This window comes from Prionailurus viverrinus, chromosome C1 (genome assembly GCF_022837055.1).
Source record: "Prionailurus viverrinus isolate Anna chromosome C1, UM_Priviv_1.0, whole genome shotgun sequence".
Taxonomy (NCBI): domain Eukaryota; kingdom Metazoa; phylum Chordata; class Mammalia; order Carnivora; family Felidae; genus Prionailurus; species Prionailurus viverrinus.
In genome coordinates this window covers 120,879,023-120,904,925 of record NC_062568.1, presented here as the reverse complement: position 1 = coordinate 120,904,925, position 25,903 = coordinate 120,879,023, and the positions used below count along the sequence as shown (strand labels likewise).

Here is a 25,903-nt window from a genome sequence, read left to right as displayed (position 1 = left end):
ACCCTCAAAACATGTTGTTAACATCTCCTTCATATAAGAAATAGCAGCAAAAATACCTATTTCATCAGGTGAAACTATGGCACTGAAATGGATTCGCAATGGTATTAAGATCTTTAAACCATTGCAAAGAGTTGGACAAGCTTAAGTTCATTTGCCAACATCAAGGGATTCATGAGATAGTTGATTCTGTTGTAGACAGACACTAAAACAATTTAGAATAGATACTCTGATAGGATAGGGATATTAGTACCACTATCCTTTTTGTCCCCTAAGATGAGCATTTCGAACAAAAGACTGCATTAGAAGAGAATACTCTATTAACAAATTTTAAATTTTTCTTTATTTCAGAACTGTCTTTATGTACAGACATCATAAAAAAAATGCACATACACTGGAGATTTTCCAAGGAACAGGAGCTGGAAATAAAAGTTAAAAGCATTTAAGAGAACTGAAATTGTCCCAGAGAAGTTCTGAGGATCATGCTTCTTTAAATGTCCTTGATAACCTCTTCAAGTTCTTCCTTTGTGAACATGTGGAAATTCTGGCCGGGCTGCACCGTGGCTAACTGGAAAGAAAGCAGAGAAGGGTTAATGAGCTGGGCTCGATTACCCTGCTGATAGCACTAGCATGGTCAGGAGAAGCTGTGTTAGTGATGCAGCTGTTCATTAGGAACTAAGGGATCTGCTATCCAAGGGATATCCTTTCCAGCCATAGGTTCCTAAAATAGCTCTCTGACTCCCAAATAAAAATTCTTATTGACCAAGTTTTCTATTTTGAGGTTAACAGACCACATAGCAGTTAACCAAATGCCTGGTGTCATTGTCATTTCTTGACACTACTTCAACAAGGATCAGAAAAGCAGCAGCAAATTACTTGGGGTCAGTACTTTTTCCTTAGAAATATATGAAAAGTGTGTTTACACACTTGGAAGTGAAGCTTGTGTGACCTTTGCTTCCTGGCCACCCTGTGTTTTAATTTTTATCGGTAAAATGGGGATAACAATAGCACCTAATTCATACAGAAGTTGTGAAGATGTGTTAATCTGTGTAAAGTGCTTACAACACTGCCTAGAACATTATAATAAGCACCAAATAATTACCGATTATTATTAGGTATGTTATTTTCTTTAAAATTTTTCATAATGCAACTTAACAACAAAGTCTGTTTTAAGTTCATTATTTTGAGAGACAAAGAGAAGAGAGAGAGAGCACATGTGCACATGTGTATGCTCACAAGTAGAAGAGGGGCAGAGATATATATATATATATATATATATAGAGAGAGAGAGAGAGAGAGAGAGAGAGAGAGAGAGGTACAGAGCCAGACATCAGGCTCGATCTCATGAACCATGAGATCATGACCTGAGCCGAGATCAAAAGTCGGATGCTCAACCTACTGAGCCACCCAGGTGCCCCTGTTTTGTTTTTTAAAAGGACTAGCCATGAAAATAAAAGGATTCCATTAGCACCAACACAGGAAATCAGTTGAGACTGACAAATATTAGTTATAAATAGCAGTCCAGATAGAATCTATTTAAACAATAAAATACGAGGGTCAGAAGACAGTTTCAAATTTAACTAAAACTACCAAGTTTTCTATCACCTCTGCTGATAACATAGTCCCATGTTTTGGGGGCCAATACTGAGCAATAGGTGCCATTTGACATTTGCCTAAAAAGCGGTTGTGTTGGTTTTAAATTTCCTCCTATTGCCTTTTTCTTTAGACTTTACAGTTAAACATACTAGGGTATTTTTGGTAATATTCATTACTGATATTTAACATAATCTGAAACTTCCATAAATAGCATAATCCAATTACATGATGTTTATTATTTGCCGCTTCACCTACAGGAAAAACACAAAAAGACTACTAACATTTTAAAACACCTGAAGATCTGATCTGGGAACAGACTTAAAAAAAAAAATGTTCTCTCAACAAAGCTTGCAGTCTCCACTAGATTCTCCCAACAAAAGATCTATCCAATTACACAAAATGTCAGAACACGTATTTATAAAATACATGTTAAACATTATCATTCATGTCCATATAGACCATGGGCTCTATTCCAAGGAAATTAAAATAATGTTATTACTACATCTTTCAAGGACGTGAGGACAGAGACACAAGGTCAATAAAGCAGAGAAGAGTGAGGGCCTACAGAATTTTTTTGTCAAGTTGCTCACAGCTCATAGACTAGTCTTCCCAAACCATTTCAGGGGCTAAAAACAGAAACCGGGAAAGCTCTGAATAGAAAAGTCTGATCGAATCTGGCTGTAAATTGGTGCTAATAAGACTAGACCCAAATACTGCCTTTAGGAAGGTATTCACTCATCACTAGATGAGTAAAAATAACCCCTTGCATTTGCATCATGATAAACTTATTTACATAGGGAATATGAAAGATACTCTTCTATTTATCTTATTCTTTCAAAAAGCTCTGTGAGACAGGTGAAACATTTTCTTTCATTAATTCAATTAATAATTAATTATTAAGCACTTATGTACTAGTTATAATTGTACTAGGCATTAGGGATCCAAAGATAAAGAAAATCTCTTTTATTTACTAAGGGTGCTGGACACCAAATGCTTTTAATGCCAGGTGTTATAAGGGAGCTGAGCATATGTAGAGGCACAAAGGAGTGATCTAGGGGGAGTCAAGAAAGGTTTCAAAGAGAAGCAACTTTTGAGTTGTGTCACAACTCAAAAATGGGTCACACAGTGGAGAACCAGAAGAGCAGATGGAATGTGCACATGTTTAAAGCATGCAACAAGAGGATATATTTGCAAAATGAAGTAATTCTGAATGGCTAGAGCAGAGACTGCATATGGGAGGAGATAAAACGGGAGGCGAAGTAGGAAAGACAGTATACTATAGTGGCTAAAAGTACAGGACTCCAGGAGGCACCTGAGTAGCTCAGTCGGTTAAGCGTCTGACTTCAGTTCAGGTCGTGATCTCACAGCTCGTGGGTTTGAGCCCCGCATCAGGCTCTCTGCTATCAGCACAGAGCCTGCTTCAGATTCTCTGTCCACCCCCACCTCTATCCCTCCTCCGCTCTCTTGAAAACAAGTAAACATTTTAAAAATTAAGAAAAAAAAAGAAGTACAGGGCACAGGAGCGCCTGGGTGGCTCAGTCAGTTAAGCATTTGACTTCAGCTCAAGTCAGGTCAGAATTAGCATAATCCAATTATATGATGTTTATTATTTGCCGCTTCACCTACAGGAAAAACACAAAAAGACTACTAACATTTTAAAACACCTGAAGATCTGATCTGGGAACAGACTTAAAAAAAATGTTCTCTCAATAAAGAGAGACCCCATGTTCACGATTCATGGGTTTGAGCCCTGAGCGGGCCTCTGCACTGGCAGCTCAGAGCCTATAGCCTGCTTCAGATTCTGTCTCTCTCTCTCTCTGCCCCTCCCTCACTTGTGTTCTCTCTCTCTCAAAAATAAATTAATAAATTAAAAAAAAGAAAAAGTACTGGACCCCAATCACAGCTGGGTTCAAATTTTGACTCCATCATTTACCACTGTTATTTTGAGCAAGGTCCTACCCTCTCAAAGCTTCAGTTTCCTCTTTTGTAAAATGGAAATAGGAATACCAGTCTGAGAGAGGTACTGTGAGGATTAAAAGAAACAATTGCATGCAAAATGCTTAGCAAGGTGCCTAACAGATTAAACATATGACTTAAGAACAGTAAATTATCATACCATGAAAGAAGTTTGGGATTTATCTTATAGATGGGAGTCAGAAAAGATTTCTTTTTCAATTTTTTTAATGTTTATTTTTTGAGAGAGACAGAGCATGAGAGTGGGGAGAAGGGCAGAGAGAGAGAGACAGAAACACAGAATCTGAAGCAGCCTTCCAGCTCTGAACTATCAGCACAGAGCCCAACATCGGGCTCGAACTGAAGGACCACAAGACCATGACCTGAGCTGAAGTTGGATGCTTAACCGACTGAACCACCCAGGTGCCCCCAGAAAAGATGTTTTCAAGTGGAGAACAATCAAGACTAGATATGTAATTTAGAAAATCAACCTCAGTAAGCACAATGAAGGAAATGGAATGAAATGAAAGATGGCAAGGCTAGAGGCAGGAAGACTAGTTAGGAAACCTCTGAAAGGATACAATGCAGGAGAAAATTGAGTGCCTGAACAAAAGAAGGCACTGGAAGTAGGGATGGAGAGGAGGCACTGATATGACAATTATTTACAAGGGGGCAAAGACAGTGAAGGGAACAATTCAGTGAAGGGGAAAAAAAGGGAAGCCGAAGTCTTCTAGGTTTCTACTGTGAATGACAGGTATACATACCGGTAGCATCATCAACTAGGATTAGAAGGGCAGGAAGATGAAATGGTTTTCAGGAAAGATAATGTTTCGTTTTAGAATTGTCAAAAATTTGGGGCACTTGGGTGGCTCAGTCGGTTGAGCGTCTGACTTCAGCTCAGGTCATGATCTCACGGTCCGTGAGTTCAAGCTCCGCGTCGGGATCTGTGCCAACAGCTCAGAGCCTGGAGCCTGCCTCGGATTCTGTGTCTCCCTCCCTCTCTGCCCCTCCCCTGCTCATGCTGTCTCTCTCTGTCTCAAAACAAAAACATTAAAAAAAAATTTATAGAATTGTCAAAAATTTGAGGAGTCTGCTTCAGAAAAGTCAGATAATAGGTTTAAAAAGTGACCACGAAATCTGACAAACTGGAGTTAACTTAGCAAAATAAGGAAAGTCCCAGGGAAATATTAAGACACTAACAAATGGTAGCAATTGAGGAATAAATGAGGGGAGAAGCAGTGAGGACAATGGATATAGGTTCTCTTGGGAAAAGACCTAGTAATAAAGATTACAAAAAAGGATGAATGGAATAGCGCCCAGCAATAACATGTAACAGACTGATACACACGAGATGAATTTCAAAAATCAGTATGCTGAGTGAAAGAAGTTAGACACAAAAGAGCACATACTGTGTGACCCATTTATATGAAATTCTAGAACATGAAAGACAAATCTATAACGACAAAAAGCAGATCAGTGGGAAGGAACGAACTAAAAAGGGGCATGAGGAGACTTTTTGGGATGGTAGAAATGTTCTATACCTTAATTGTGGTAGCAGATTATACATTTGTCAAAATTCACTGAACTGTATACTTAAAATAGGTACATTTTACAGTATGTACACTATATCTCAACAAAGTGGATTTTTTTTAAAGACAGGATACTAGGTGGAAGGAGGAGTTAACAAAGGTGTGATTTGTTTTGTTTTTCTAAAAAAAGATGCAGCTTGGAAATTTTCCTTTTTTGTAGAGAAGGACAGGCTGGTGATCCAAGGGACAACTGGTAGAGCAGGGGCCCCCAAATGCCTGACTTTCTCAGATTGACCATCAAAATCACCCAAGGAGATTTCAAAAGTACAGATTTCTGGACTTCATTTCCAAAGACTAATGGACAGTCAGATTTGGAAACTATCAGAGTACTGGTGGAGTAAACTGTCTTAGACAAGTGAAAGTGACCTTTTTTAATGCAAAAATAACTAAGTCAGGGAGTAATATAGTTAACGATAGAGCATGGGGGCTCCTGGGTGGCTCAGTTGGTCAAGCATCTGACTTCAGCTCAGGTCATGATCTCACAGTTCGTGCATTCTAGCCCCACATTGGGCTCTGTGCTGACAGCACAGATGGAGCCTGCTTGGGATTCTTTCTCCCTCTCTGTGTCCCTCCCCCACTCACGCTGTCTCTCAAAAATAAACATTAAAAAAACAATGAGAGAGCATGACTGAGACACATCTGATGCTCTTTTCAAAGCAACACTGAAACTGAATGAGCTAAAAATCTATGCAGTTTCAACTGAACCAAGCAGACCTCAGAACCTGCATTGTGAAATCAGCAGAGCTATCTCTGAATTACTCTGAGGTAGGAAGAAGGGGGTAGTTTTGGCAGAAATGCCAAGACCCGCGGTGCCTGGGTGGCTCAGATGGTAGAATGTCCGACTCTTGATCTCGGCTCAAGTCGTGATCTCATGATTTGTGAGATAGAGCCCTGTATCAGGCTCTGCATCGACAGCAAAGAGCCTGCTTGAGATTCTCTCTCTCCCTCTTTCTCTGTCCCTCATCCACTTGCTCTCAAAATAAATAAATAAACATTAAAAAAAAAAAAAAAAGAAGAAGAAGAAGAAAAGAAATGGCAAGACCCTATCTCATTCAGTACCAAACACCCCCAAAGTACCAGAAAGGAACTGACAAACTCCCTCCTAAGGGTCAGACCGAGAGTATCACTGTTACTAAGAAAGTGTAAAAATAGTATTTATGTAGTAAGTTTTTCCATTTCTATTCCAAACTCCTCTTCTCCCTGTTACTGCTCAAGAAGTAACCCCTCTGTCCCCCCACCTCCTCTCTCCAATTCCACCCACGCTTTCCCAACTTTAGGCCAGCCCCTTGTTTTGGCATTCAAGTTTGCCCCTTTCACTGCAGCCTGTGGAAGCTAGCTGGCTCTAATGGCAAGACATTTGTCAGCCCTTAACCAGCCATCCTTCACCAGGGATTAACCTAAACATACATTTTCTCAATGCACACTGAGTACAGCTGACATAATTCTGGTAAGCGCTGATTGGTTTAATTACTGATTTGTGATTACAGACACAGTTGCCTTTAAAAAATTTTTTAATTGAAATATAATATTATGACCACTATCTTGACCTTTTTTCCCCCTTCTTTTACTTGAGAGAGAGACAGAGAGAGACAGAGAGCGAGCAAGCAGGGAGAGGAACAGAGAGAATCTTAAGCAGGCTCCACACTCAGCACAGAACCTGACACAGGGCTCGATCCCACGACCCTGGGATTGTGACCTGAGCTGAAACCAAGAGCCAGATGCTCCACCGACTGAGCCACCCAGGCACCCTGTACCCTTTTTTTTTTCCAGCTTTTCCCCCTTGTTTTAAATGTTTATTTATTTTTTTTGAGAGATAGAGACAGATCATGAGTGGGGGGGGGGGGGGGGGGGGAAGGGCAGAGAAACGGAGACACAGAATCTGAAGCAGGTTCCAGGCTCTGAGCTGTCAGCACAGAGCCCAACACGGAGCCCGAACCCACAAACTGTGAGATCATGACCTGAGCTGAAGTCATACCCTCAACTGACTGAACCACCCAGGTGCCACCCCTCCATCCTAACTTGTGATAACAATCTGGTAAATCGAGCCTCCGCTAGTTTTTTTTTTTCCATTAGTATTTTAACGTAGCCCAGCAGTCCTTTTGCTTATCCCAGCCTTCCTTTTTCCCTGTCCATAAGGATTCTTCCAAATAGTTCCCACTTGCCTTAACTCTACTGTTGAATTCACCCACTCTCAGCAGATGATCTAACATTCACCAGGGAAATACAGGACCTCTCTCTCAATTCACCTGCAAACCTACTCTATCTTTTTACTCACCATTATCTCCTTTTCTCCCATCTACTCTTAGCATCCTAAATAAGGGCAGTCAGAATCTGGTCCACAACTCTCTGGTATCATCTCTTGCCACCTCACTCACTACCTTACATATATCTTGCACCCCAGCATCCAGAAAACCCTCAAATTCTCCTTTACATACAATGTTATTTTATATCTTTGAGCCTTTGCACATGGCTGTTCCCTCTTCTTGGAGTACCCTTCTCTTCCTTTCTCCAGCATCACCTCTTCCAGGCAACTTTCCTAATGTCCTAGGATAAGTTAACATGTTTTGGGGACAGTCCATTCTTATTACTATTATAGAAGTATTGGAGCTTCAAAGGATAGCAATAACTTCTTAAGGGCTGAGCATACAAAATGTGATTATCTCCATGGGAGATATGGGAGCTATGATATCTGAATAAAAAACACCACAAGAGAAAAATACCTCTATATTAGTTGCATTCAGCTTCTCCTCCATTACTTGTTTGAGGATGATGAGTGAAGACTTGATGGCTTCTTTCAGTGTCATAGACTTGAAACAAAAAGGGTAAGAAGAGTAGCCATTATGTAATTCTTCCTTCCTTCAAAGATTTCCCCTATCTCCCTGAATGATGTAGCAAATATTACTAAATCAAGCAGCTTAGTAAGTACGGTGCATTACCAGGTATTTCTAGAATTCAAGTAAACAGTAAATAAGTAGAATACATTTATTCAAAGTTTCAAGTCTTATTCTGAACCAGATCAAAGTCACCAACTTTCATATTAAGTGATCTTTGAAGAAGTGGAAAGGGCTACACTTCTCTAGTTATCCTCTTTTAATACAGAAACAAGATAATATTGGGAATATCCTATGATTCACAACTCCCAAATGATCTAAAAAGGTAGCCCACTGGTTTAGTAAACCTGCTCTTGTAGTACCGTGTTTTGAACCCATGAACCCAATTTCTTCCACACATAAAATCAATACTATCAGGTGTAGAGGGGAGTAGACATCTCTGTGTGAACCAGTAAGTAAGATAGCCTTCAACCACAACAAGTTACCCAAAGCCAAGTCTTCCCATCCTACAAGATAAAAAATGCCAAATGTCTACTTGCTTCTAGAGCCAGACTAGGAAATATATCTGTTAAGTAAAGCTTTCAAGATAAAGGGTAAACAAACTGAGGTCATCTATACCATGGTACAGCACTCAGCATTAACTACTGATATGTGCAAAAATACGAATGGATCCTAAAAACAGCATTATTGAACAAAAAAGGCAAATGCAAAATATAAACTGTATGACTGCATTTATAGAAAGGACAAGAACAGACAAAACTAATCTACAGTGGTAAACATGGTTGAAAGGGAGGAAGAGAGTGAATGGAGAGGAAATAAGCATTTCAGGGAGTGATAGAAGTGTTCTCCATCTTGTTTTAGGTGGTGGTCACGAGGGTGTATACTCCTAGAACTCCTACAACTGAACACTTAAGGTCTTCCCATTTTATGTAAATTATACCTTGATTTATAAAATAATAATAAAAGTTGTGAGAGTACTCAATTACCTTGTGGTAAACTTCTTGCAAGGAGCTCTGGGCACCCTCTGAAGCAGAGCCAATTGCTCGAGCATCACACTGTACAAAGGTCCCAGATGGGTCCATATGAAACCTGCAAAACCCCCCAAAAGAAGGGGGTTACAAATGCTTAAGAGTGGTGGCATTTTATGTAACAAGTATCTCACTAAAGAATATAAATGCTTGGCCCTGCAGTGGAAACTCCACTGAAATACTGAGGTACAGGTCCAAAAGATGTTGTATGCCTAGAGAAACCAGATTTTTTTTTTTTTAAGTTTATTTAAGTAATGTCTATACCCAATGTGGGGCTCAACTCACAACCCCGAGATCAAAATTCACATGCAAAGTCACATGCAGCTATAGAAACCAGATCTTTTATTTTATTTTTAAAGTTTATTTATTTTAAGATAGCAAGTATGCACGAGCCAGGGAGGGGCAGAGAGAGAGGTGAGAATATCCCAAGCAGGCTCCATGCTAAGCATGGAGCCCAATGCAGGACTTAATCCCAGGACACTGGACCATGACCTGGGCTAAAATCAAGAGTTGGATGCTCAACCAACTGAGCTACCCAGGCACCTGAAACCAGATCTTTTAAAAAGTGTTTAAGAAAATTAATTCATTCCTCAGAGATTTAAAAGTATAGAAGATATAAATATGGCACTTGTGTACGCCTATCTAAATAATATTTGAGGAAAAGGAACAAATCAGCATTCTAAAGCAAAGCTCTAAAACACACCCTGACTATAGTAACAAAGTTGCTTTTAATTCTTTCCAGAATCAGCAGTGGTTCCAACAGGGAAGTTCTTCACAGAATGTTTGTCTTTGTATAAACAGCAGAATCACTGAACTTTAGAGTTAGAAGCCCTTCATTTTTTATAATTCTACAATAATCCTCTTAGTTTAGACAACCAGTCCCATCCCAAATTAAAATAATTCTACAAAAAAAGAAACAGGAAAAAATGGCAAATTCTTACAGCTGGGGTCCTTTCTCATCAACTCCTCCAAATAACAGTGCTACTCCAAAGGGACGAGACTAGAACCAAAAAACAAGAGGTATTAAGATAAACAAATGGCTACTGAAGCAGGAGGTAAGAGGGGCTGGGAAAGGTATGTTCAGAGGACAAATGTCCTAAGTCCCTTAGAAGGAAACTTGCCACAAACACCACACTCACCATGGCACCTGGATCTGCATCTTCTTCTCCAAACTGCAGAGCTAGATTGGACACAGCCTGAGTCACACTCTCCACGGTCATTGTCTCATTGTAGGTGAACCAATGGTTCTAGAAAAAGAGCAAAATGTGGTCTAACTTTTAAATAAGAAAAGCATTAAAGCAGTCCACCATCTCACTACATACATCCCTGTGGACTATGGTTGCAAACCGAAGGCTCAGCTCCAGTGTGTTTTTCTTAACACTGAACTTGAATGCTTGGGCCTACACGAGAGGAAGAGAAATAGCTCTAGAAAGAAACTGTGATCAAAGTACCCTAAGCATTAATGACGGACTAGAGGATTATTCCCTTGAAAAACAGAGTTAGCCCTTCACAGCACTAAGCTTAGTCTTTTCACAAAGTGAATGCTAACAGCTAAGTGCCACTTTCCCTCAAAGAGCCTACCTTATCATTGTGTTGGTGTTTAAATTAAATGACTTACTCTTACATAAGTACTGACAGCAAAGTTGAAAATAAGTGCAAAAAGTTTTATCAATCAGGAATTTTTTTCTTACTGGTCTTTTCTCGAAGCAGCAGGTACTCAATTAAAGAAAAAAACAAAATCAGCATTCTTGACCTGGTACATAACATTACTCACCATAGGAGAGCTGTTACTTGCAAGCCCAGCACCAAAGGCAGTTGGGGTAGAATGTCCTTTAGCTATGTCCACTTCCTGCTATGGTGCTCCCACAGTTAATTAGGGAACAGAATGTAGTGCAATGCTTGCTTTATTTAAGGCAAATCAAAAAGAAGCAAGAGACTGTCAGCACTATTTACCAGGGCTTCCTTAAAGCTGCAATGGTTGGATGGCTAGACTCCAAGCCTCAACAAGTTATTAACTAGGTGGTCTATCCAAAATCACTCCTAAGAGCTACATCTGATATTAACACAGATAACCTGCAATACAGCCCAGGCAGCTACATCATTAAACAAGGAACTCAAGCATCAAGGTAAAAAGGAGAGATGATGCTAATTTTACCTGTGTCTCCACTCTGGCTTTATCAATTAAAGTCTTAGCATCAGCAATTAGCCCACTCATGGCACAACCTGCAATGTAAAAGCAATAGTGACCCAGGGGCCAAATCCTAGCAGAACTCTTTCATCCACTCAAGAAATACTGAAACACTGGAATGGAACCATGGCGGCCATACGCAATCCCATAGCAATACACCCAAGAGGTTAGATGGGAAATTATTTGATTATACTGAACACAAGTATAATTATACTACAAATAAATAAAACCATCTGCAATAACTCAGAAGTCCAGTATTAAGATAGAAGACAGGCAAGAACAGCCAAACAAGCATGAATTTTCACATATTACATCCTTAAGCATTCCTTTAGCATTCTCGTAGACCACAATACACTTTCAAACTAAGCGAACACTAACATCCCAACAGAAGAAATAAGGAAAAAAATAACCATGTCACTATGAGCTATAGAAGGCCCCAGGATAAAATCAAAAGCTTTTTCACCTCCCTGACCAAATACAAACCAATTAGTTTAGAAAGAAAGTTTGCCTGATGGTCCAAGATGCCAACGTTATAGCTGTTACTTTATATGCCATAACTTGAAATCTGTATTTCCAGCTTAAGCCTTACTACCACATTTCAAACCTATGAAGCCAATGACTCCCTTAATATATCTACTTGGACATACCACCAACTCAAATCAAGTTCTTTCTTCCTTCTAGACTCCTTGGCCCTCACAACCAATCAGATCCCAAATTCTATCAATCTCCATCTGGTTAACCTGTCCAGCATTAATCCTTATATTGTCCATTCTCTGTCCACTGCCTTGGTTAAATCCCTCATTGTTTCTATTTGGATTAAAGGAAATTTCTTTCCAGGTCTCCCTACCTCCAGTCTCAGGCCCCTTCACTCTACCTGCAACCTTGTTATGAGAATTGTCTTTCTAAAAGACTAATCTGGGGGCACCTGGGTGGCTCAGTTGGTTAAGCATCTGACTCTTGGTTTAGGCTCAGGTCATGATCTCACGGTTCGTGGGGTCAAGCCCCACATCAGGCTCCTTGCTGACAGTGCAGAGCCTGCTTGAGATTCTCTCTTTCTCCCTCTCTCTCTGCCCCACCCCTGCTCATACTCTCTCTCTCTCAAAATCTGATGATATTACCCCAAAGCTTAAAATCTTTCCCATCAAGTTGAAGCTCTTTAGCATGGTAAAAAGATTTCTACTGTCTGACCCAAGACTTATTTCTTGCTATAGTCCACCTGCCAGTCATACCAAACTTCTTGTGCTAGGGTATTCCCTATTTTACACCACTAAGGGTTTGCTCATTTCTATTCCCTCTGACCGGAGTGCTCTCCTTTCCTATACCCACACACTTGTTCACTTAGTGACCATTTCCTCATCTTTTAGAATTCAACTCAGCTCAAGCATCGCTTTATGGAATCTTTTTCTGAAAGTCCCACTACCACTGGTTCCAGACAAAACTAATGATTTCCTCTTTTGTACCCCTACTGAGCACATACTACAGCCTCTCTTAACACCTACGTCACTCAACTGCATTTACTTATTTACATGTCCACCTCCACTATCAGACTGTATGCTTCTGAAACATAAGGACTATGTCTCATTTTTCTCTGTATCCCTGGTGACTAGCATAGGTCTGGCACATGGTAGGTTCTCAATTTGCTGAATGAAGTGACACTGATCTATCTCCAGACACACAACTTGGGATTAAGTAGACAAAATGTTCTTATCTTAAAAGACTAAATCTCAGCTTCTACATCTGAAAGATACTGTCAAGCTCCTGGAGTCACCATGGCATTGGTTCTGAGGCCTTCAGGCAACTAATTATTTTACCAATATTCCACTAATTAGATGACTAAATGGTTAAGAAAATTTCAACAGTCAACTAAAATGCAGAACTACTCACCCTATAATGCTACAATGATGCCAGAAGCTAAGGCAGGGAAATTATAACAGAGACCAAAACAAAACAAAAACAAAAAAGAGTGCTGGGGTGTGGGGGATATAGGGGAAGACAGGGAGTAAAAAGATAAATCTAAAAACAGAGGAAGAAGACTGATCTGCTCAAAATCTATTATTCTCATGCTCTCTGAACCTTAGTCACTCTAAAGACCTTTAAGAATTCCTCTTTCTAGTGGACACTCTAGTTTTCCACATGATCCTCTGCTCCAGATGGCTTCCTACTAGGGCTAACATTATGCAACATTGAAGACCCAGCCATTATAGGGAGCTGGCCTATGATTCACCTTTACATATTTCGACAACCATCACATTCGCCAAGTCTAAATCTGAAGGAGAAAGGAACTTCTGGAAGTAGGCTGAGCCCTACAATTGCTTCCCACTCCTATATTATGCACACTGGCTTACTGCCTGGAAAACAGTAGCTAATAAGGGGATAAGATGTTCATCTAATGAACCTCCTGTGGAACACCAAAGAAGACTAATTAATCCAAGCCAGATCCTATAAAACAACTTCCCCCTACTCCTTACCTATGTGAGCATCAATCTCTACAATTTTCTCAATGCTGCTAGGCTCCATTAGTGGGGAGGTAATTCTCTTCTCCACAGCTAGGCACACACCCTCTGATGTCTGAATCCCAATGGCTGTAGAACCAAGCTAAAAAGAAACGTGTTATAGTTATCATGTACAGGTCAAAGAACAGTCTCACATACTCACCAGGAATCTCTCTGAATACTCCACAAGACAGAAGCTTCAATTAGCCATACCAAGTATTCAGAGAGTATAAACAGCACCCTAATAAGTAATGTGTTATTCCTGTCAATGGCAGGAACACTTGATTTACAGATTTTGTTCTCCTAAAGGGAAAAGTTCAATGAAGTCTCGAAAACATCTGGAAAATGATCAACTCTAATGCCAATATTTTGGAGAGGGGTAGATTCTAAGGTTCTAAACATCAACGGGCAAAAAAGTAATAAACTAGAATGTTTTTCTTTTCACCTCTGTTCTCTTGACCTGTCCCCAAAGGTAGTATTTCTCAAATCTACATGACCTCCAGAAAAGTAGTGTACATTAAAAAAAGGAAAAAGGTACCTGGGTGGCCCAGTGGGTTGAGCGTCCAACTCTTGATTTTGGCTCAGGTCATATCTCACAGTTTGTAAGATAGAGCCCTGTGCCAGGCTCCGTGCTGGCAGCACGGAGCCTGCCTGGGATTTTTTCTCTCCCTCTCCCTCAAAATAAATAAACAAACAGACAAACAAAAGAAGAAACAAAAACACCACCACAAACATAATTATTAACTTAATCTTTTGAGGTCACTAGCAGTTTACAATATAGCTTAATTTCATCTCCCCATCTCCAGGGCACCATTCTAGTCACCGATCCCTCTATGTCTGTTTCTTTATCTGCAAGATGGGGGTAATAAAACATCAAGAAAGTAAATATATTAATACATAAAATGCTTAAAATGGTGCCTGGCACATAATAAATGAGTAACAAAATTAGTCATTCTTCTTAAATGCCTAGACTTCAACATCCTCTTACTTAGGTTCCCCATCTTAATCTCTCTCTTAATGTATATTTCATGTTATAGCCTAACTGATCTAATAAAATGCTATTTTAATTATACTTCTTCTCTGAAGAACTAACATCTCCCTATATTGCCTGTCACATAAAATCCAAATAAGCTTCCAAAGGCCTCAAAACCTAATCTCACTTTTCATTTCAAACTTTATTACTCATTATTCTCCAACAAAATCTACCAGGTATAGCCCAACCCATTTTCTCATGCCATATTATTTATCCCTTAACTCACAAACCATGAGATCATGACCTGAGCTGAAATCAAGAGTTGGACGCTTAGGGGCGCCTAGGTGGCGCAGTCGGTTAAGCGTCCAACTTCAGCCAGGTCACGATCTCGCGGTCCGTGAGTTCGAGCCCCGCGTCAGGCTCTGGGCTGATGGCTCAGAGCCTGGAGCCTGTTTCTGATTCTGTGTCTCCCTCTCTCTCTGCCCCTTACCCGTTCATGCTCTGTCTCTCTCTGTCCCAAAAATAAATAAACGTTGAAAAAAAAATTTAAAAAAAAAAAAAAAAAAAAAAAGAGTTGGACGCTTAACTGACTGAGCCACACAGGTGCCCCTGAATTGCCATTATTATTTAGTTAGTTCCACAAAGCAATGCCTGCCAGTGCAAGCATCAGACTCCTGGAACCTGTTATTGTAAAGGAGTCCAAGGAATTTCATGAATCATTATGCATAACATGCTTAACATGACTGCAGACTGCATAATCACGTCTCACACATAAGTGAATTATTTTTCAAATGCATAAAGTTGTGACTTTATTTACAAATGTTTTTAAATGTATATACCAGCTTTTTTTTTTTTTAATATATATGCATAACTACAGGAGAGAACTGTTAAAGAACTTTATGTAAAAAATGGGCATTCATACTTCTAGGTAAAGGTATAGACTGAACACACACATTAGCTCTACTCCTTCCCCTAGCCTCATAATAGTACAAAATTAAAGGATGGCAGGGTCAGGGGGTAGGGGACGATGCACAAATATACTAGCACAAAGAGAATGGGCAAAGACACAGCAACAAAATTTCTAGGAAAGAAGACAGGTTAGTGATAATTTACTTAATAGACCTGAGAAATCTGAACCCTAAACCAGTAGTAAAGAAAATCAAGAAACAATCTGATTTACATTATAGGATCCCAAAAAAGAAAGGGACCTCTGGAAATAGAAACAAAGGAGCTAAAAATCACAAAATCAGTTCAGTGTTACCTAAGAAACAGATTTCCAGATCCCCTTCCCTAGGCTATAAAGCTAGATGACAGCTCCCACCCCCACTCCTATAGAAAACTTTGGAAAGGGTAAAACAGACAGTGGTCTTTGGATTGGGGGACACTAAGCACAGTCAAAGGCAGGAGTACCGGAGTGAAAACAGGGGATTAAGACTGAGTAGGTGAAGGTTAAGAACTTCAGCCTTCTTTCTCCATTCAGCTTTCTGAAGCTAGTAGCTGAAACACCCTTCAGGCATGAAATGAGAAGGGGCAGTTTTCTCTAGAACAGTTTTCAAACATTTTGGACAAAATCGACATTAAGAAATATATCTTATATCAGGATCAAAACATACTAACATACACAAATAAATAGAAACAACGTGGGAAAAAAACACAATGAAACACCAATAGTATCAACATGGCATTCTGATATCTACTGTTCTATTCCACTCAAAAAGAAATGCTATCTTGACCCACTAAATTGATTTCAATGCTCACTAATTGGTCAAGACCTGTAGCTTAAAAAACATAGCTCTAAAGAATCTAATCAATTCAAGAAAAAAAAAATTGAAAGTTAAAAAAAAATCCTTAAAGAATATATTTCATCCATAAAACAAAAATAGGACACTAATAAGAAAAATGAAAAAATAAAGGAGCTTAGAAATTGAAAAAGCAGTATGCCCAGAGAACTAGTCCAGAACTGGAACAGGTCAGAAGCTCAAAGATATTTTTAAGAATCTTTACTGGATACCTAATGTGCCTGGAAATTTTGAGAAGATACATATAACCTAGAGAGACTTTGGGGATTATTTATGACATGTATACATTAAATTAAGCAAATTTTAAAAAAAGAAGAGCTCTTAACTCCAGGAAAATATTGTGCAGAAATGGAAAAATGGCTCAGCTGTGAATACATTTATTTACATAGTCATATGACTATAAGTGTTGACTAATGATCTCACAAAAGTATATATTGAGTGAATTGCTGTACCTCCACCCCAGGAGGAAAGCATGTGTGTGTGTCCATGTGTGTGATTGGGGGCAAAAATCTTCATCTTCTATAATGTAAAGTCTGTGGATAATATCTAAACAAAAACAAAATTTTTTCCCCCACTTCTGCTGGCTGTCTGCTTCTGTGCTAGAAATATGGAAGCAAATGCCAAGAAAATTATCAGCTAAAAGATCTTAAAGTGTTGCTTTTGGGAAGCTGAAGATAGAGGGGTCAGTCCTCAGGGATTGCTGTTTTTGTTACAAGGTTGATATAATTATTTTATCTTTTGATTCTAAAACTACATGCAGGTATGCCTTAAGAATAAAAATGTAAAAGTCAGAAAATATTACTAGAGAATTTAATTTGGCACTTAGTTGTTCTCTAGTTGTTTTACATATAGCACATTGCTCTTAAATCTCCAACTGAACAGAGCAGGACAGACTTTATATCTACTTTTTTTTTTTTATGTTTATTTATTTTTGAGAGAGAGAGCGTGGGGAAGGGGAAGAGAGGGAGACACAAAATCTGAAGCAGGCTCCAGGCTCTGAGCTGTCAGCACAGAGCCTGATGTGGGGCTTGAACTCACAAGCCGTGAGATCATGACCTGAGCCAAAGTTGTACACTTAATAGAGCCACCCAGACACCCCCTTTATATCTACTTTTAAATTTTATCTGGCAGACCTGTTCTCAACCAGGGTCCATTTTATCCTCCAGGGGACATGTGTCTGGAGTACAAAGTCTAGAGACAGTTTTGGTTGTCACAGTTAGATGTGTGAGTGCTACTAGCATCTAATCCCGCTGAACACTCTACCATGCACAGGATGGTCTCTCAACAAAGAATTATCCAGTCCAAAATGTCAATAGTCCCTGGGTACTATAACTATTTTGTGGATGAAGGATTTTCATATTATAAGAATTCACAGCCTGTTCAGTTTGGCCTCCAACTTAAATAACTTCCTAAGTTTCCACTCCAAAAAAAAGATTAATATTTTCAAGACAGACTAAGTAATAAAATGTACCAAAATCAAGGGAATTTTCTTTTGAACACTTACATTTACCCCAGATATTTCAGTATTACAATTCTGCCTAAAGTCCACCCACCCCTTGGTGGGGACTGAGGAAAGTGAGGGAACATTTGAAGACTCTACCTAGAATTTCTTTAGTATAACTCATAGTAACCAATGTCCACATGCTCAGTTTAATATGGTAATTTTGACACTGCCACAGATTATCCTTCCTTCCCCCAAAAAACCTACTCCAAAGGCATTTTTTCCCCACTTCTGCTGGCTGTCTTTCACCCATGCCATCCATACCATACCTCCAAATGACAACTTATACTTGCCATTCTTAGTCGTTTCTCCAGCTCCTTTCATGCTACTGAGTACTTATGGTTATCAAATTGCTTTCTCATTGACAACTCATAAGTTGCCAAGGCGACAACCAGGTTGTTTAAATACCAAAGAGCCTGAATTTTCACATGGGTTAAGTCACATCTATTAAAGGGTCACATGGCTATTTCTATCTTAGCCCAACCTAAGGTAGACATCACATGGTCTCTAATTATCTTTAAGCAATCTGAAAATTACTAGCAGTAAGAAGCTTAAAGAAGAACCCCCCCAAAACTGATTATTCTTGGCTTGGATAGGACTATTATCTTTAAATGCCACAGCTTGAAATCGTCATAGTCTTCACAATTCATAATAACGTATGGTTTCAATACAGGGCAAAGATGATCAGAAACAGGCACTTGTAGCTGGCCCACCACTTTCTGTCCCACCATCTATCATAGTGCATCCACCTTTACTTCTATGTCTTCAACTAATCACAGTCTCTTTTGCCCTTTTCTAGATTCTCATACAACAGTTTTCTATAATACACTCTTTTTATAATAGGTAACTTAGAAACACAATAGCTCTCTTCAATTATTTGAAGAACTGTTTTTGGAAAAGGTTTAAACATCCTGTGTGGTTCAAGGACAAAACTAGGGACAACTAAGGAAACTTCAAAGAAGCTAGACTTTGATTTATTTATTTTACAGTTTATTTATTTATTTATTTATTTAAAATTTTTTTTTTTTTCAACGTTTATTTATTTTTTTGGGACAGAGAGAGACAGAGCATGAACGGGGGAGGGGCAGAGAGAGAGGGAGACACAGAATCGGAAACAGGCTCCAGGCTCCGAGCCATCAGCCCAGAGCCTGACGCGGAGCTCGAACTCACGGACCGCGAGATCGTGACCTGGCTAAAGTCGGACGCTTAACCGACTGCGCCACCCAGGCGCCCCTACAGTTTATTTATTTATTTTGAGAGAGAGAGAGAGAGAGAGAGAGAGAGAGAGAGAGAGAATGGAGAGGCAGAGAAAGAGGGAGAGAGAGAATCCCAATCAGGCTACATGCTATCAGTGCAGAGCCTGACACAGAGCTTGATCCAACTAACTATGAGATCATGACCTGAGCTGATACCAACTGAGCCACTCAAGCACCCCAGGAAGCTAGACTTTTGATTCAATACAAGGATAAATTTCTAAACCATTATGAATTGTTTTCTAACAGAATGAGCTATCTAGTGAGAAAATATTCTATCACTAGGACTATACAAACAGAGGTTATTTAGGGATGTAGAGGTGACTGAAGCACAGAGTAATGGGTTCATCTAGATCACTGATTCTCAATCCTTGCTAGATATTAGAATCACTGAAGGAGCCCTTAAAAATACTGATGCCTGGACCTTCCTTGGATAACCTAAATCAGAACTTAGATTATCCGTAATTCAACAAATGCAGATCCCATGTGATAACTAACTTTAAGTATAGATAGCTCACTTACTGATTTTGTTAATACTGGTTTGGGGCACCTGGGTGGCTCAGTTGGTTGAGTGACCAACTTTGGCTCAGGTCATGATCTCGTGGTTTGTGAGTTCAAGCCCCGCGTCAGGCTCTGTGCTGACAGCTCAGAGCCTGGAGCCTGCTTCAGATTCTGTGTCTCCCCCTCTCTCTGCCCCTCCCCTGCTCATGCTCTGTCTCTCTCTCTCAATAATAAATAAACGTTAAAAAAAAATAAAATAAAAAATACTGGTTTGAACTATTTGATTTTGTTACATTACAGGACACATCTCTTATTCAGTCCTGAAAGTGTCCAGTACAAATCCACAATTTTACGAATACAGGTGATGAGTTAAACAATTTTTCAAAGTATCTTCCAGATGCTAAGTCTAGACCTCTATATCCCTCTCTTTATAGCCAAGAGGATTATGAACACAAACATGTCCCTTCAGCCCCACTGAGAAAAAGATACTTACATAATTATGAAGCATTTATCTGTTCAAAAGGCTTCAGGAATAGGATTGAAATTGATATTAAAACAGTTAGTGGTTGGGTAAAGGGAGATACAGAATATTTTCTAAACAAATAGCTAAAACATGGGGCGCCTCGGTGGCTAAGTTGGTTAAGCGTCCGACTCTGGCTCAGGTCATGATCTCACGGTTCTGTGAGTTGGAGCCCCACGTCGGGCTCTTTGCCAACAGCTCAGAGCCTGGAGCCTGCTTCAGATTCTATACCTCCCTCTCTCTCTCAAAAATAAAATAAAAACATTAAAAAAAAAAAGGGAGAGATAGCTAAAACACATTTACTCCAAATGTTCTGCCAGCAATGCAGTAGATTGCCATGAAATTTCAAAAACTTGCTACTTGATACTATACCTTGATAGCTTCAATGGCATATTCCACTTGAAATAATCTTCCTTCAGGAGAAAAAGTATTCACACCCCTATAATTAAAAAAAAGCATTAAAGATTGTCAGAAAAAGTGCAGAGAAACAAAACTCAAGTTCCTTGACATCTAGCTCAAACAGCTACAAGATATGCATGTTATTATTCTCCTTTGCCCAAAACAATCTGTAGCTATTGTTCTGTACATTAACAGCTTTTCAAGAAAATGGAACTTATGTATGGAACACTTCTGTGCTACTCCCAGAGACTTCAAACTGATCAAATGAGAGCAAGGGGCTTTCTACCTCAACTCTGAACCAAACTGAATTCCCTCAGTAAATTCAAGCCCCCAAAACTACGTGGCAATTCCCAGTATGCTTTTATCCTTCTCCCCTTCACATTACGTGCATTTAATGTCAATATCATACTTTTCAGTAAAAGTCAGTTACAGGTACATTTCTCTATTTATTTGTATGAATTAGTATTGCTATCTTAACAGACTGAGATCTGGCTCGTTCCTAAAGCCTAAGCTAGTTTATTCATTCCATACATATTTACACCAATTACACACTAGACTTCTTTTTCTTTCTAAAACACCTTCCCACCTTTTCTTGTTCCATTCTGTTGGAAATCCCTATGGAGAAGAGGCATCAATCATGGTCTTAGCTATAAAAGTCTTCTGCACACAATGGACATTTCAAAAATACTTGAACAAATGAATGAAAGTAGTTATGATCCTTGGCTTATAGAGTTTGGATTTGATAACATGTAACATGATATATAACACAGTGTTTTCAAATTTGTTTTATCAAAAACTCTTTCTTCAAAAAAAAAAAAAAAGTATATGTATCCCCGAAATACAAAACAGGTAATAATACAAGTTGACATTTACTGCATATCTACTATATACCTGGCATTGTTATAAACCTTTAAATTATTTAATTCACTTAATCCTCAAAATAATCCTATGAAGTAACATTTAAAGACAGATAGTATTTCACAGATGTGAAAGTTGACAAAGAGGTTGAGTAATATGCCCAAAGTTAGGATTTAGGCAATGTGACTGCGGAGACCTATCTTTGAATTGTTCCACTATACTGCCTCTGGGAATTATTACTCTGGGCTAAATCAGGAGTGAAAGGAGAATCTCACCATCCCAGAATCCTCCTGGCCCCAGAGGTAATATCCCAGAGGTCATTAAAAAAGTTCAGAACTCTAGGAACAATTTTTAAAAATCACTGAGTGAAAAGTCTGAGGACAGAAGACTGAAATTAAGTTCTAGTTCTGCCACTTAGTAGCTTTAATTCCCTCAAATGAAAAACAAAAAACAAAACCTATCGTACATCTATCACAAGATAATTAATATTGAATTGCACAGAGTATGAAAGAATTTTGTGATAAAGTACCATGTGAATACAGTATTTTCACCTTAATTCAGGCACTTCATCCTAGTATAGTATTAATTACTACATCCTTATATGGGCTCTGCTCTTGGCTGTCTTCTCAAACTTCACTGTTTCTTTGGGTTATTTCATTTACATCAAGCACCAACTACTCTCAAACCTCTATTACCGGTCTGACCTCTTCCCTGATTAATTTAATGAATCCTGAGCATTTTCACTTGGATATCCCATTAGCACCGAACACTCAATATCTTCCAATCTGAAATATCTCTTTAAATCCAGCCATCCTTGCAAAATCAGTTCCATCTCCTGTCATTCCTATTTCATTTTTATTTTAAAACACCTGCAATCTCTCGGTTCCCCAAGCTAGAAAGTTCTGAATGATCTGACTCATTTCTCCCCATCTTCTCCCACATTAATCATATACCAAGTCACATCAATTCCTCCCACATGGTAACTCAACACTCTTCTTTCATTCTCAACGACCTCATTACCTTTCACCTAACTATTGTAAGCCTTCTAACTGGTATTGACTCACTCTTTCTTCTGCTCTTGTCAAATAATCTCTGCAAAACACAATTATGTAACTTCTTCAAATAAAAATTAATAGCACATGGTTGCCTAAATAGTGACCCAAACTCCAGGGGCGCCTGGGTGGCTCAGTGGGTTGAGTGTCCGACTTCAGCTCAGGTCATGATCTCACGGTCTGTGAGTTTGAGCCCCGGGTCGGGCTCTGTGCTGACAGCTTGGAGCCTGGAGCGTGCTTCAGATTCTGTCTCCCTCTCTCTGTGCCCCTCCCCTGCTCATGCTCTAACTCTCTCTGTCTCAAAAATAAATAAAAATGCTTTAAAATTTTTGAAAAAAAATAGTGACCCAAACTCCTTCACTACAAAAAAAAATCCATCCAATATCCAGCACCATCCTGTTTTCCCCATAGTTCACCGCTCCCATACATGTATCAAATGTACCACACAGAAAAGAATGTTCCCAAACAGGCACTGTTTCCCCACTGTCCCTCCTTTGTTCATCCTATATTCTCTGCCTCCAACCTACTGACACTTAGTCCATATTTATTAAAATCTTCCTCTTTCTCAAGACTCAGTTTAAATATCAGCTCCTTTTTAAAGTTTTCAATGACCCCCTAATATTGAATGCAACCTCTCTCAACAAACTTTCTATAGTACTTGATTTGAATTTCTCTAATGACATGAAACCACTTCTGACTTGCACTATATTTTTTAAATAGCTCTTTAAAAAGCAAACTCCCATTTAAGAGCAAGAATCTTGATTTTGTTCACTGCTGTATGGCCAGTAACTAGAACAGTGTCTTGTACACAGCAAGCATGCAAGTATATTATTAGCTAAGTGAATTTAAAAAGGCTGTATTTTAGGCATTCTTGGGAGGATATAAACATGAATAACATATAGCACTCATTGAAGATGTTAAGTAAATGATCACAGAACCTTAATAAAGACTTTCTAATAAGGATAATAATGTCTATCATACACCCCCTAACTCAAAATTCTATCACCCAAGGAGGATTTTTTTTTTAATGCTCTGGAAAATAAATACCAAGTCATTTTACAGGACAGTACGAAAAGCTGTCAGTTTTAAAACTTCACATATATATATTCCGAGTCAGTAAAAGCATAAAAAAAGTGGGAGTTCCAAGTGATAAAACTTTTGACAGGATCAACATACACTTGACAAGAAATGCAGCTTCTAAAGACCTAGTAGAAAGAAAACATCTGCCTTTCCTGGCTAAACAAACAAACAAAAAAACCCAAAAACATCTTTGCAGCTATGTGAAAATCTAACCTACCCAAACAGAAACTGAAAGTAACAATGTCTAGAGAATTGTCTATGTACAATTTTACTCAGCATTTCCAAGCCCTGAAAAATATTTTTTTCTTTTAATGAATACAACAATCTCACAACCTTAATTTCAAAAACAGATCTGGCCTTAACACACACACACAAACTAAATTGCTTTAAGCTTCTCAAAAAGTCCGAAAAGTCTAGGTCTAGTGGAATCAGCGTGATGAGGAAACTCTTAAGAACCACTCTAAATTCCAGTTCCTATAAAATCAGACTCCACACTCCATCCGGGCATAGCTGAGAATACTTTCAGACTTTTGCAGAAACTATACATACCAGTATGCCCTCCTACATTTCAACCAAAGGAAAGGTTACTCTACTTCCACAACTAAGAAACGGAAAACGAGGTTGTTTCCCTAGAAGGAAGGAGGAGCTGAAATTATGAGAGCCATTAAAGAATCTCTAATAGCTTTTTTTTTTTTTTCAGGCAACACGTTCACATTTTTTAAAAAGGCAGTCATACTCAGCACGAAAGATGAACGGAGGAGGGGTTGACCCCTGGACTTCTCCGGGTTAAAGGTCGGAGTCGCGGCCCCTCGGCCTTCTTCCCCAAGCACAAAGCGGGGCTTCTCCCTTCCGCACCGAGTTGGGACCCAGCAGTGACTCAGCGGTAGCACCTGGCGCGAGTCTAGCTTGGGGAATCACTGCAGGCGGCTGGGGAGGACAAGAGATCCCCAGGCCGGGCCAGCCTCGGGTTCCTGGGGCGCCCCATGACACGGCAGAACCCAGGCCGTGGATGGGCCCCAGTCCTGCCCACTCACAACCCCGACCCCACTTTCTCCCGACGCACAGACCTGTCGTACTCAGACCGGGTGAGGAACATGGCGAGGGCAGGAAAAGCTGGCAGCAGCTACGTGGGGTTTCTGAGGGCCAACACGAGTCCACCAGCACCCAACTCACCCACACCACCACAAAATTGAGGCCCTGCTTCCAACTGCGCGTGCGCAGGCGACCCCTTCAGCCCGCCCGTCAGTGCCTGCTTTCTATTGGTTGGTTGTAGTTCCCGCCAAGGTGATTGGGCCAAAGTGCCTCCCTGCCAGGCCGCGGTTGGTTCCAGGGACCGCCGCCCAGGGCCGTCCTTCCGCTTTAAATCTTGCGTGGTTGCTAGGGGCGCTCCGAGCCCTAGGCATGTGGGGAGATTCTTCCCTTGGAGAAGGTGTGAACCAGCCCCAAGATTGGCAATTGGGAGAACTTCTCCGGAGGAGTTGATAGGCTCCTTGTACAATAATCCCCGCCGGAGTAAATTGGTCCGGTTTTTCTCCACGCCCTCCACCAGCCCCGCCTTTCGCGGGATTCCCCGCGCTTCCGGCTCTGGCTCAGTCTTCCAGGCGCTGCGCCGAGAGCTCCGGGACTCGCCGTGGGCGGTGACGGGGTGCGCTGCGATGGGAACGAGCGGGCGCCTTGGGCGAGTCCGTTTGCCTCAGCCCACCCTACCGTGGTTCGTTTCAGAAAAGTTTGGTGGGCTTCAGTCAGTGGGAAAAGACTCCAAGTTTCCTCCTGGTCAAGGTAATTTTACCAGCATTTCCTTCCATTCCTTGCCCTCCCGGCTCCCCCCACCCCACACTTCCCAGTACAGGTTTTAGAGCAGGTAACGCCTTGGATCTGAGATTCGTATTGCTCTCTGCTTTTTCTGTTATTCGTGAAGAATTTAGCTGACGGTGCCGCCTTTGTGTGCTTTGTGCTTCGCTTCCCTAAGGGTAAAAGGGCAACGTCACAACTTCATAGAAAGGCTGTAAAATGAATTATTTGTTCAAGAAAGATAGCCAAGTAAGAAGTCATTTGATGGGCAGTATATGACAGAGAGAAATGCCAGGGTTCTGTTTCCAGTTAATAGGATACCACTGGTCAAGTCTCCTTCAGGCCCCGTATTTCTCAAGTAAAGTTCATGTTTGGCTGTAGGTTAGATTTGTAAATGAGGCATTTCAGTTGAGGGGGAGGCGGTATGTAGAAATATGCCTTTGGGGTATGGGCTCTGTTTTTCCTCTCATTTATTTCCTGCCTTCATAAATTCAACAAGAAT

The 25,903-nt window shown here is 40.0% G+C and overlaps 1 protein-coding gene and 1 long non-coding RNA gene across 4 annotated transcripts in view; one reads left to right on the top strand and one right to left on the bottom strand.

Annotated features, from left to right (window-relative positions):
• Positions 1-317: 317 nt before the first annotated feature.
• Positions 318-24,835, bottom strand: PSMA5 (proteasome 20S subunit alpha 5). Its single transcript, XM_047870632.1, has 9 exons — positions 24,678-24,835; positions 20,594-20,660; positions 13,651-13,777; positions 11,150-11,217; positions 10,134-10,241; positions 9,936-9,994; positions 8,953-9,055; positions 7,856-7,942; positions 318-565 (listed from the first exon to the last, which is right to left on the bottom strand). Exons 1-9 carry the CDS (start codon positions 24,704-24,706, stop codon positions 488-490), a joined length of 726 nt encoding a protein of 241 aa, XP_047726588.1. The 5' UTR covers positions 24,707-24,835; the 3' UTR covers positions 318-487.
• A 115-nt stretch (positions 24,836-24,950) lies between these two features.
• LOC125172477 (uncharacterized) overlaps positions 24,951-25,903 on the top strand; it is a 29,663-nt gene continuing 28,710 nt past the window's right edge. The window contains exon 1 of one of the 3 annotated variants that reach the window (XR_007154735.1): positions 24,951-25,389. This is a non-coding gene — a long non-coding RNA (uncharacterized LOC125172477). The remainder of the gene's footprint in view (positions 25,390-25,903) is intronic. The other 2 variants (XR_007154734.1, XR_007154736.1) reach the window with 2 other exon arrangements.